Below are 14,168 nucleotides of genomic sequence, written 5' to 3' on the forward strand. Positions count from 1 at the left end.
GAAACAGGTCCACATCCAGCCCACCCCAAAGAAAGGTGATAAAATTCAATCAATAAACTACCGTCCAATTGCTCTCACTTGTATTCTCTCAAGAATTATGGAGAAAGTCATCAACAACAACTGTTGAACCATCTAGAGACATACCAACTAATCAGTGACCAGCAGAATGGATTCCGCCACACAATCTACGCCTGATCTTCTTGCTTTCACTACTCACCTATGGACTCAAGCCATGGAGAAATTTGGAAAAACTCATGTGGTTGCCCTCAACATCTCACAGGCATTTGATTGGGTTTGACACAGGGGCCTACTCACCAAACTGCCATCCCATGATTTAAAAGACCATCTGCCTTCCCCACTCTGCAACTGGATCACCAACTTTCTCACTGGTCGCTCACTATGTGTCATGGTGGACAGCTTACTCTCCTCAGATTTTCCCACCAATGCAGGAGTACCTCATGGTTCTGTTCTTTCACACACTCTTTTTCTCTTGAATATAAACGACCTGCTCTCACAGACTTCTAATCCTATATATAGCCTTGTTGATGACAGTACTCTATTTCTCATTTTCATTCGACAAACCCGTTAGTGCTCAAGTATTAGAGAATCCTCAAGATATATCACGACCAGGAAACTGAACTCAGATCTCCTAGCTATACCCTGGTGGGGCAAGGACAACCTTGTAAACTTCAATGCCACCAAAACTCAGTTCTGTCTGATCTCTTGCAACAAAGAGCTCATATTACTGAAGGGGGGGGAGAGACACCCCCCCCTTCAGTAATACTGAGATATCCAAACATGACCGGATTTCTCTTCTTGGACTGACTTGCACCTCTGATCTTTCCTGACATAACCATATTTCGACTATAGCTTCTGCAGCTGCTAAAAACTTTGTGTACTTTTCCCAAATTTCCAGCCTATTCAAATCATTTTGTAAATGCTGGATATCAGTAGCATCCCTGATTGCTCTGCCTATCTTCACATCATCGCCAAACAATTGCACATCTCCTGTTAGACCCTTCCTAATATCATTAATGTATAGATTGAACAACACTGGCCAAACCGAACCCTGAGGTACACCACTGGTTACCTTAAATCTGGCAGATTCACACCCACCATATAGCCCTTTTTTTGATATCTGTCTGTCAACCATCCACTGATCCAAGTCAAGAGTTTATATGTTTATATTCCAATCCCATGTTCTCCAGTTTATGCAACAGCCTTTTGTGTGGTATCCTATCAAATGCCTTAGAAAAATCCAACATTATCATAGCGTATCCATTCCCTTTATCCAACTCAGCCATAACATTGTTATAAAATATGAGCAAACTGATAAAACATGATTTTCCTTTAGTAAACTCATGCTGCTCCTTGCCAACTATAGTTTGTTTCTCTACCCATTTCTGTATACGAGTTCTTACCAACATCTCTAAAATCTTCACTACCATACACAATGGGACTATCATACATTCCTTCCATTCTTATGGCATCATTCCTGAGCTGAGAATCAAGTTATACAAACATGTGAAATGCCTAGCAAATTCAGCTGAACATTCCTTTAGCAAACGTGCTGATATTCCATCTATTCCTATTGACAAATTCTTATCCAGGTAATGCACCTCTAACTCTTCATCCAATATCGCAGTTGAACTATGTACCTTGTTACATACACCCGGTTGATATATCTTAGCAAAGTGAGCACTCATTAATTGAACAATCTCATTAGCTTCTGACACGAGTATCATCTGCATTCAATAAAGTTATTCTTACACATTCATTCTTTCTTTTACTTGCAACATAATGATAAAAATTCTTTTTTATCATTATGTTCATTATTATTCTCCCACATTGTTTTAAAACCGAATAAGAACCGCATAATACCCTTAGTATTATACTTTGGTCTAGCTACTCACTGATGAGATCTCAATAAAGATCGAAACCGGTCTGGGTAGTGAGCTCCCACAATAATGTATAGCATCATACATCTCCTAGGAGATGGGTTTTACATTATGGAAAATACTAAGAATAGCAATCAGAACTTTCTCCACCTTTGCAATGAGTTGCCCTAGTTTGTACTACGTACTTGAACTACATGCTTTAGCTTACTCTAGTAGTCGCCGATACGTTTATATATTCGGCATGAAATTCTGATTCCGATCTTTGGGTTTCTTATTTGGTTTTAAAACAATCGAGGATTTAATTTCCCCTTAATTTAAATAATGTTTTACATCGCTGAAATGAAGCCTATTGGCTCTTTATTTTAAATAATTTATGGGTGCACCTTTTTGACAACTGGTATAGCAGAGTATATAAGTTCTTTTCGTTATACCCTCAGTATTATACTTTGGTCTAGCTACTCACTGATGAGATCTCAATAAAGATCGAAACCAGTCTGGGTAGTGAACTCCCACCATAATGTATAACATCATACATCTCCTAGGAGATGGGTTTTACATTATGGGAAAATACTAAGAATAGCGGTCAGAACTTGCTCCACCTTTGCAACGAGTTGCCCTGGTTTGTACTACGTACTTGAACTACATGTTTTAGCTTATGCTAGTAGTCGCTGATATGTTTATAGTTACTATATTCGGAATAAAACTCTTTGATTCCGATCTTTGAGTTTCTTATTCAGTTTTAAAACAATGTGGGATTTAATATCCCCTTAATTTAAATAATGTTTTACATCGTCGAAATGAAGCCTATTGGCTCTTTATTTTAAATAAAGGATTTAAAAGAACTTTTCCATTTGTGTTAAAAAAAATTATCTATATATATAATAAGTTTGCTTTATTGACAATCATTTAAATAGATATTTTATCAGAATTTACCACAGTTAATTTAGTCAAGTGGTCAATTTTGCACATTTCGGTAATATACAGATATTGAAATAGACAGGCAGTTAATTAGAAATTACTGCCAATTATTAGAATTTCTTTATAGTGAAATATATTAAATGTCTATATATATCATAGCATGCTTACCTCTGTGGATAGAACCTGTTTCTAACATTATCTGTATGTGTTTCACTTTCTGGAACTTGGAAGGATTGTGGAAAAGAACCAACATTAGTCTGTTTTAAAAAAAGGAGACCTAGATATTATATTTTATCTGTATCAGAACGTTCATTATTTTATTTACAGAATGCTTTTGCTAATATTAAATCAGGATAAGTTATTAAAATTCATTTTAGTAACTTATCTTATACTGCACAAAAGACAGGTCAATCTTTGCAAGGTTTAATTTGAAACATTTAATCTGGAACTATTAGTATTTTATTACTGCTAGACCTCAAAAGTCACATTAGCAAGAAATCATGTATTCCTTACAGGATATATGATCTCAACAAACTACTGAAAATTCATGACAAGTCTCATTACAACCATACTAAAAGAAATTCACTTAACCAGGGTATTTGCTATAACAAACTATGTCTGTTACAACGAAAGTCGATAATTGTTTTCTGATCCGATATCCACTTTTGGGGTGCTTAAGGGTCAAAGTTATATAACTGAGAGGACACCTCCACATAGTCTTTAAAGGAATGCAGAGAACCGACCAGGGCTTCTGACCTAATGTCCAATCCTCACCTTCTCGTGGTGCACCCTGTTGGGTATCGACCTGGATACTGAACAAACAAGGATGGGCTGGCAATTTGGAATTTAGCCAACCAAACTGTATTCCCATTGGTTAAACCAAAATACAAAATGATGGTACAACATGACAAAATTTTATGCCGGCTGGGGCATCGCCCGGTTAAACAAAGCCCCCGTTGTTTTCGCCAGGAACCAGGGCGAACAGCGAAAAGTCAACTACTGGAACAAATCTGAAAACACACACCCTAACTCAACATCACCAGAGTTAAAGATCGGTACTATCAACATAAGAAGCCTGAATGGCAAAGAAATGGAGCTAGCTGAGGAATTAGATAAGTACCAGATCGACATAATAGGGGTGACTGAAACAAAAAAGACAAAAACTGGTGAGATCTTTCTGAGCAATAAATACAAAATGTTATATTCAGGCAATGACAATCAAGGAAAAGAAGGAGTAGCCATAGTATTCAACACAAAATACGAGGCTAATCTTCTGGAATGACAAGCAGTCTCAAGTAGAGTAATGTGGGCAAATATGAGAATGGGGAACTGGACAATGAGACTTATTTGTGCCTATGGTCCCACAGAAGGTTCTACTAAGGTAGAAGTGGAGGAATTTTTTGAGGCTTTAGAAAAAGCAACTGACACAATGAAAAATGAAAAGTTGGTCCTTGTTGGGGATCTAAATAGCAGAGTAGGAAATGATTGTGAGACATACAAAAATATTTGGAGAAAAGAGCAAAGCTAATAATAATGACAAATATCTGTTGAATTTCTGCTCAGGACATGGACTGGTTATTACTAACACCATGTTCAAACATAAAAATGTGCACAAATTCACATGGAGAGAAGAGGCAAGGAATAAGAAAAGTCTCATTAACTATGTTATTGTTGATAGTGATGTTTTCTCCCTGGTGCAGGACACCGGAGTGTACAGAGGGAGTGTACAGAGGATTTGAAACTGGAAGTGATCACTATTTAGTCTTGAGCAGGATAAAATTGAATTGGAAAGATTAGCAAAACAAGTGTTCTCTGCCAGGTTGGTAGGAAAACGACCCAGAGGAAGACCAAGATATAGGTGGATTGATACGGTACAAAGTGCCTTAGACGATAGAAATATAAGATCTGGTAATGTTGGAGTCTTGACAAGTAATAGACTGATTTGGAGGAAAATTGTATATAGGAAGTTAGTAATGATGTAATTTTTTCATGTAGTATTGTCATATCCTGTACACCGCTTGAAGGTACATGGCAGGAATTTGATGATGATATCCACTTTTTATCCAGTAACCTTGATAAGTATTATTCAAATGGTTACAGGATAAATCATCATGAAATTCCTGATATGTATACTCAAGGGGCAAATTTGGTATTAGATGATACTACATAAGTACATTTACATTATTACTAATTTCCTATCAACTATTTTCCTGATATATACCAGACTTGGTATATATTAGGCCTCCAATATTCCAATCCTTTTTAGTCTTGTAATACACTGCTAACTTTCAAACCTTTCTAACAATTCAACCTTCTCACCAGCCTTCTGATTTATGTAGCCACTGTACAATTATTATTCTTACAATCACCAATCCACCTACATACATTCTCAAATGCATTCCTTTTAAATATTTTCTACTTCTGTTACTAGCAATAGAAAATATTCAAGAGGGATGAATAAATGAAAAAGAATATGGTTTATTGTTTAAAAGACAATTTGGAAGTTAGTCAACGAAAATGTATTTTTATACTGCTGCAAGCAGTATTCATTATGACAGTTATGTAATTAAAATGCATACAACTGAAGCACAACCCGTTAACTAAGACATTTACTCATTTTTGTCAAGAAATGGGGTGAAGCGAAGCTTTTCTGAGTTGTTTGTTGATAAAATGGACTAAAATGCAAAAGTAACATTTGACTGAGGCAAATGAAAAATGAATGATTTATTCTCTCATCGGTAGTCTGAAAAATAATACATCAGTGGTCCGAAAAGTTCTTGGCCTCAACCATAGATGGCAACACTATCGGCACGATTATTTTTTTTTTCTAAGTTGGCACATCTATCATAAGCATCCATGTGAAATTGCAAGTCATTCTATCATGTAGTTTTTATTATAAAGCCGTATGAAGCAAAAGTGTTGTCTGTATCCCTTGAAATGGATAAAACTGAGTATCGTGCAGTGATAAAATTCTTTGTAAAAGAACATTTAATGCCAAAAGAAATTCATTTGAAGTTCATAAAAGTTTATGGGCACACTTCTCCTTAGTTTTTGACAACTAAGAAATGGGCTGCTGCTGAGTTTAAATGTGGCCATACCAGCCTTCAAGATGATCGACGTGAAGGATGTCCAGAAAGTGTAACAACACCAGAAATCATTCATCAAGTGCACGATATGGTATTGGATGACCAGTGAGTCAAAATGCATGAAATTGCTGAGACTATAGGCATTTCAAAAGAACGTGTTGGATATATTTTGCATAAAAAATTGCAAATGAAAAAGATTTGCGCAAGATGAGTGCCACGCTTGCTCACAGCAGATCAAAAACGCACTCACATGAAACTCTCTGAAGAGTGCTTGGAACATTTTAATAAGAATAAAACTGATTTTGTACGTCGATTTATTACTATGGATGAGACTTGGATTCACCATTACCCACTAGAATCCAAGCAGCAGTCAAAACGGTGGACAGAAGCCAGTTGTTCAGCGCCAAAGAAAACAAAGTCGGTTCCATCAGCAGAAAAGGTTATGGTATAGGTGTTTTGGGATGCTAAAGGCATTTTGTTGATTAATTATCTTGAAAAGGGTAAAACAATAACCAGGGAATATTATTCCGATCTTTTAACCAAACTAGACGAAAAAATTCGTGAGAAAAGACTTGGTTTGCAGAATAAAAAAAATCATATTTTCAGGTCAATGCATCTGCCCACAGAAGTGTTTTAGCAATGGGAAATTAAGGGATCTGCACTATGAATCGTTGGAACATCCACCCTATTCCTCAGATTTGGCCCTCTCTGACTTTATCTCTTTACAAAACTAAAACTCTTCCTCGCTGGTCAGCATTTTTCTTCGAATCAAAAGGTGATTGCAGTTGTAGAGGGATAACTTACTAAGATCTTACTAAGAACCACTATAGGGACAGGATAATGGCGCTGGTGCATCGCTGGAATAAGTATATTAGTGTTAAGGGAGATTATGTTGAAAAATAAAAATAATTTCGAAATTATAAATTCGTTTTTTCATTGTTAGGCTGAAAACTTTTCAGACCACCCTTGTAGTATTAAAAAAAAAAAAAAAAAAAATTAAAAACATTTAATATGTGACAGAAGAATAATATACTAACCATGTGAATTTAAAGAGAAATTCTATTTTGATCTTTCATCACTTGATTAAAAAAAAATTATTATTATTATTATCATCATCTAAAAATTCTAAGAGCAGTCAAATGTTTTGAATGGTCATTTTTCAGCTAAAACTCTTAAGTATGATTAGAAAAAAAATTACTTTTGCCCCCTGAATCTCCCAGTTTCAAAGGAATGGGAATGTATTACAGATTGAAATAAATAAATAAATAAATAAATAAATAATATATTAAAAAAAATCAGCTAACACCATTTATTCCCATATAAGGAGTAGGTAAGGATGTTTTAGCCCTATCTAACTTTCTGGAGACTGCAGGGGGGGAGGGGTCAATTTCCACTGGTTACCAATCAGAGATAGCTGGCCCAAGATAACTATCACTAATTATACATATCATCCGGTGAAGACAAGTGACTCATAAGTGTCACCATCTCATGGTATCTAATCCTGACACTATATATTTATTGTCTGAGATAGGTTCTAAAGTCGTTTTTTTTTTTTTGAGTTTAAGGGACAAAACACCCGAGTTTCCAGATGAAAAAACTTGCTTGCCCATGCCAAAAATCGACTAACTCAGGAACTGGTCGTAAAAAGGCTTAGTGAAAGTACCTCTAGTAGTCAACTAGAATCAAACTTACGATGCTCTCTATTCAGTGATTTGGCACCATGCAAGGCACATGTCATTCCCACCGAGCTACACAGGCACACCAGATTGAAAAACAATAGTAAAAAAAAAATAATCAAGTTGGTTTCCATGTGGTTTCTTCCAAATATTACCTAATGAATGAGTTTCTTTGATCTGCATTTGGGGATTACAGAGTAAATTCTATCATGTTTTTGTACTCTAATTCATATGTTTCATTTATTTATCACTAAATGTGCATGGTCAAGAAATTTTCATTAAAATTAATTTGTAATCAACATCTGGGGTACTTAAGGGTCAAAGCTGTATACCTGAGAGGAGACCTCCACATAGCATTTAAAGGAATGCGGACAACAGACCAGGGCTTCTAAATTAATGTCCAATTCTCACCTTCTCGCGGTACCCACTGTTGGGTATCTACTTGGATACTGAACGAACGAGGATGGGCTGGCAATTTGGAATTTAGCCAACCAAATTGTATTCTTATTGGTTAAACCAAAATAAAAAATGATGGTACGACATTACAAAATTTCATGCCGGCTGCGGCATCGCCTGGTTAAACAAGGCCACCGTTGTTTTTCACCAGGGAACCAGAGCGAACAGCAAAAAGTTAGCTACTGGAACAAATCTAAAAACAAACCCCAACTCAACATCACGAGAGTTAAAGATCGGTACTATCAACATAAGAAGCCTGAATGGCAAAGAAATGGAGCTAGCTGAGGAATTAGATAAGTACCAGATCGACATAATAGGGGTGACTGAAACAAAAAAGACAAAAACTGGCGAGATCTTTCTGAGTAATAAATACAAAAAGTTATATTCACGCAATGACAATCAAGGAAAACAAGGAGTAGCCATAGTATTCAACACAAAATACGAGGCTAATCTTCTTCAATGGCAGTCAGTCTCAAGTAGAGTCATGTGGGCAAATATGAGAATGGGGAACTGGACAATGAGACTTATTTGTACCTATGGTCCCACAGAAGGTTCTACTAAGGTAGAAGTGGACGAATTTTTTGAGGCTTTAGAAAAAGCAACTAACACAATGAAAAAGGAAAAGTAGGTCCGTGTTGGGGATCTAAATAGCAGAGTAGGAAATGATTGTGAGACATACAAAAATATTTTGGGAAAATTTGGAGAAAAGAGCCAAGCTAATAATAATGGCAAATATCTGTTGGATTTCTGCTCAGGACATGGACTGGTTATTATTAACACCATGTTCCAACATAAAAATGTGCACAAATTCACATGGAGAGAAGAGGCTAGAAATAAGAAAAGTCTCATTGACTATGTTATTGTTGATAGTGATGTTTTCTCCCTGGTGCAGGACACCGGAGTGTACAGAGGATTTGAAATTGGAATGATCACTATTTAGTCTTGAACAGGATAAAATTGAATTTCATATTAAAAAGAATAACATGCAAGAAAGTTTTAAAGTGAATAAAAGTTGAGCAGCTCTCAAATGTGAACTGTAGACAAAAATACACAAAGATTATTGAAGGAAAAATGAAAGAGTTTGAGAACAGGAATCAAACCTTGGAGATTCAGTGGCAAACTCTGAAGTAAACATTGATTAAGCAAGAGAGGCATGTGGTGAGGTTGTCTGCAAGGATAAAAAAATCAGAACTCCCTGGTGGACACAGGAAGTTAAAGAGGCAGTGAAGGAAAAGAAGAAAGCATATCAAAAGTTCCTGTCAAATAAGTCAGCTTGTGCTCTTAGAGAATACAGAAACGAATGTAAGAAAGCTAAACACTGTGTAAAACTAGCTAAACAAAAGTCATGGGTGGACTTTGGTAAGAATATAGAAAATAAATATCAAAAAGGTGGCAAAATATTCTGGAGGTTGTTGAAGAAGCTTAGGAATGGAGGAAAGGGTGCTGTCAAAGGAGTTAGAGATGATAAAGGTGACATGAAAATGGGAGAAAAAGATATCCTTGAAGTATGGAGTAATTACTTTGAAAAACTGCTAAATGAAACAAGCAGTGATGCCTGGTGAGTGTTTTTTACCAGCACAGTGGTAAAAAACACTGACCAGGCATGCAGTCAGGAATACATATCCATACTTGAAGAAAAAGCCATCAAAGGCTTGAAATGTGAGGCAACAGGAGTAGATGATATTCGACCAGAAATGCTGAAGTATGGTGGTATAAGAGTCTTACAGTGGCTGCACTGCATAGTTCAGAAAGCCCTGGACAGAGGGACGAATTCCTGATGATTGGAGTAGAGCTCTCATAGTACCCATATATAAAAAGGGAAATAAAACTGAATGTAAGAATTACAGAGGTATTTCCCTACTGAGTGTTCCTGGCAAGATCTATGCAAGTATACTTGAGAAACAGTTGAGAAGAATTGTGGAAGGAAAGCTTGGTGAAGAACGAGCTGGATTCAGGCCAAATAGAGGCTGTCAGGATCGGATCTTCACTTTACAACAAATAGTCGAGAAAGCATGGGAATATAACAGAGATCTGTATTTAAGTTTTGTCGATTTGGAAAAGGCATATGACAAGGTGCCAAGAGAGAAGCTATTCAATACGCTACAATTATATGGTGTCAATGGAGCATTATATCAAGCAACACTACGTCTTTATTTGAGTTGTAAGTCAGCAGTTAGAATTGAAGGAAGTACAGGAAGATGGTTTAATGTTAAATCTGGTGTGTGAGACAAGGATATACGTTATCCCCTCTGTTATTCATTATCTATATGGATCACATTATGAAGGAAAGTGGTATTAAAATTGATATCAAAATTGAAGATGTTAATGTCAGCTCTTTGCTTTATGCGGATGATGTTATACTTCTAAATAAATCCACTACAAGTCTGCAAGATTCTCTGACTAAATTGAATAGCTGTTATCACACATATGGTATGAAGGTCAGCAATAAAAAGACAAAGACAATGAAAATAGGCAGAATCATTGAAAGTGTCAACTGTGTTGTGAATGGAGAACCTGTGGAACAAGTGAAACATTTCAGCTACTTAGACACGATTTTTACTGAAGATGGTAAATTAAATATAGAAATAGACAACGGAATCAGCAAAGCTGGTATGGTAGGAAGTCAATTGAATAAATTCACATGGAATAAGAGAGAAATTAGTCGGAACACTAAATTAGCTGTATACAAGACAGTGTTCAAACCAGTTTTAACTTATGGATCTGAGAGCTGGGTCAGAAGTAAAACACTTGACCAAAGACTACAGACCGCAGATATGAGAGTCCTGAGAAAGATTATAGGCGTGAACAGATGGCATCAATGGCAATATCATATTAAAAACGAGGATAATAGGAAAGAACTTGACATTGTCAACATCCAGGAATGCGTTAGCAGAGCTAATCTCAGGTGGTATGGTCACTTAAACAGAATGGGCAAAGAAAGATTAGCAAAACAAGTGTTCTCTGCCAGGTTGGCAGCAAAACGACCCAGAGGAACACCAAGATATAGGTCAATTGATATGGTACAAAGTGCCTTAGATGATAGAAATATAAGATCTGATAATGTTGGAGTCGTGACAAGTAACAGACTGATTTGGAGGAAAATTGTAGACAGGAAGTTAGTAATGATGTAATTTTTTTCATGTAGTACTATCATCAATTTTTATCCCCATTCCAAAAAGGACGGGAGTTTTAGACTGTAACAATTTTAGAACGATAAGTCTTATAACTCACACAGCAAAAATTTTTTTGCAAATAATTTTAGAGAGAATTAGGAATAAAATAGAAAAAGAAATGAACGAGGAACAGTTTGGATTCAGAACCAACAGAGGAACTAGAGAGGCTATAACTTGTCTAAGAATTATTGGGGAGAAAACACTAAACCACGGTGGAAAGTTGTTTTTGGGATTTCTGGATTTTGAAAAGGCATTTGATACAGTGAAACATGAAAGGCTTTTTAACATTCTAGAAAATACTGATATTGACTCTTATGATTTGGAAATTTTAAAGAGATTATATTGGTCACAAATAGCGTCACTGTGAGTAAATGGAGAGGAAACAGGAGAATTCCCAGTGGAGAGAGGAGTCAGACAAGGATGCAAGTTATCACCATTATTGTATAACTTTCGTAGTGAACAAATGTTTAGAGAGGCACTTGAGAATGTAGAAGAAGGAATAAAAATAAACGGAAGAATCATTAATAACTTAAGATATGCGGATGATGTTGTAGTGATGGCAGAAAGTGAAAATGGGTTACATCAAATTATTCAAAGAATTGAAAACTTGTAAAGAGAATCATCTTCATCATCATCAAATTCCTGCCATGTTCCCTCAAGGAGTGTACAGGATATGATAGTACTACTTGAAAAAAATTACATCATTATTAATTTCCTATCTACAATTTTCCTTCAAATCAGTCTGTTACTTGTCAAGACTCCAACAGGATTATATCTTATATTTCTATCATCTAAGGCACTTTGTACCGTATCAATCCACCTATATCTTGGTCTTCCTCTGAGTCGTTTTGCTGCCAACCTGGCAGAGAACAATTGTTTTGCTAATCTTTCCTCGCCCATTCTCTTTAAGTGACCATACCACCTGAGATTAGCTCTGCTACCGCATTCCTGAATGATGATAATGTCAAGTTCTTTCCTAATATCCTCATTTTTAATATGATATTGCCATTGATGCCATCTCTGTTCATGCCTATAATCTTTCTAAGGACTCTTATATCTATGGTCTCTAGTCTTTGGTCAAGTGTTTTACTTCTGACCCAGCTCTCAGATCCATAAGTTAAAACTGGTTTGAACACTGTCTTTTATACAGCTAATTTAGTGTTCCGACTAATTTCTCTCTTATTCCATATGAATTTATTCAACTGACTTCCCACCGCTGATTCTGTTGTCTATTTCTATATTTAATTTACCATCTTCACTAAAAATCGTGCCTAAATAGCTGAAATGTTTTACTTGTTCAACAGGTTCTCCATTCACAACACAGTTGACATTTTCAATGTTTCTGCCTATTTTCATTGTCTATGTCTTTTTATTGCTGACCTTCATACCATATCTATTATAACAGCTATTCAATTTAGTCAGAGAATCTTGCAGACTTGTAGCGGATTTATTTAGAAGTATAATATCATCTGCATAAAGCAAAGAGCTGACATTAACTTCTCCAATTTTGATATTGTTATTTATAATGTGTATTATATATAATATTTCATTTACTAACAATTATTTTTATTTTTGACTCCGAGTGTCCCTATATGTTATTATATTTGCACAAAGAGTTCACTCCAATTGGTGCAATGACTTTAATTCACTCTTTCAGAATCCAACTAATCATTGACTCAATACCAAGTACAAAATAAACACATTTAATAAAACTTAAAACAACATATATACACTTCTAGTAAAAATACATAACTATAATTACAGATTATATGGATCCAAGGCCTTATTAAAAAAATATAAACTTACTCTTAAGACAAAACACTTTTTCTTTCACAATCAAAAAAAATGTTCATAGTCTTTTTCTCTTCCTGTTAAGGCTCTTTTCCAGAAGTTACAAGGTTCTGTACTTCATTTTCAGGATCCCTTTAAAATTCTTTTTTTACTGCCTCACACAAAACAAAATCAAGCTCCTTCCTACTTGAATATATCTTGACCAGTTTATAAAAACTTAGTTTCAAGATTTCCTTTTTCTTTACTTATTCCTTCTTGAAACATATTATTTCCACTATTCCTTTTTCGGAATACAATATGAAATTTCCTTTGACTGCCGCACACAAAAAAATCAAGTTCCATCCTACTTGAATATATCTTGGCCAGTTTATAAAAACTTAGTTTCAAGATTTCCTTTTTCTTTACTTATTCCTTCTTGAAACATATTATTTCCACTATTCCTTTTTCGGAATACAATATGAAATTTCCTTTTAACTGCCACACACAAAAAAATCAAGTTCCTTCCAACTTGAATATTCCTCGGCCACTGTTCTAAAAAAAACTTTCCGAACGCTCTCTTGTTTACCACTGTAACTTGGATACGCAACGCTTTTCTTGTCAGCTGTCAATCAAACATCAAGTTCACTCCGGGAGCATGCGCACTTCGACAACGTCAGAAACTACGCATTGTAATAATATGGCTGACTCGCTGTATCCACCAGCGCTGAAGAAAGTCTTTCACAAACACAAAATTCAACATTTTAAAATACAACAAACTTTCTTATAAGTAACACAAATAATCAATTTAGTAAGTACTTCAATATTTTTACTTCTTTACATATTACTTCTAACATAATATTTTCATAACGAGCACATCACAAGTGCAGACACTGCGTGTATGAAAACAAAAACTAACAAGCAAAATTAATACGTAAAAATATTCAGAATTTTTAATATGATTATTTTTACAATATCATGTTTAATACCAATTTCCTTCATAATGTGATCCATATAGATAATGAATAACAGAGGGGATAATGTACATCCTTGTCTCACACCAGATTTAACATTAAACCATCTTCCTGTACTTCCTTCAATTCTAACTGCTGACTCACAACTCAAATAAAGACTAAGTATTGCTTGATATAATGCCCCATTGACACCATATAACTGCAGCGTATTGAATAGCTT

General features: G+C 35.4%; 1 protein-coding gene across 2 annotated transcripts in view; it reads right to left on the reverse strand.

Moving 5' to 3' along the window:
* LOC150103629 (homocysteine-responsive endoplasmic reticulum-resident ubiquitin-like domain member 2 protein) overlaps positions 1-14,168 on the reverse strand; it is a 135,221-nt gene that overhangs the window by 42,245 nt on the left and 78,808 nt on the right. For both annotated transcript variants that reach the window (XM_090397699.1, XM_090397697.1), the window contains exon 5: positions 2,985-3,073. In XM_090397699.1, the coding sequence (XP_090253825.1) occupies positions 2,985-3,073 (89 nt within the window). The remainder of the gene's footprint in view (positions 1-2,984; positions 3,074-14,168) is intronic.

Source organism: Typopeltis vanoorti, chromosome 9 (assembly GCF_054136105.1).
Source record: "Typopeltis vanoorti isolate ZY-2024b chromosome 9, IOZ_Tvanoo_1.0, whole genome shotgun sequence".
Taxonomy (NCBI): domain Eukaryota; kingdom Metazoa; phylum Arthropoda; class Arachnida; order Uropygi; family Thelyphonidae; genus Typopeltis; species Typopeltis vanoorti.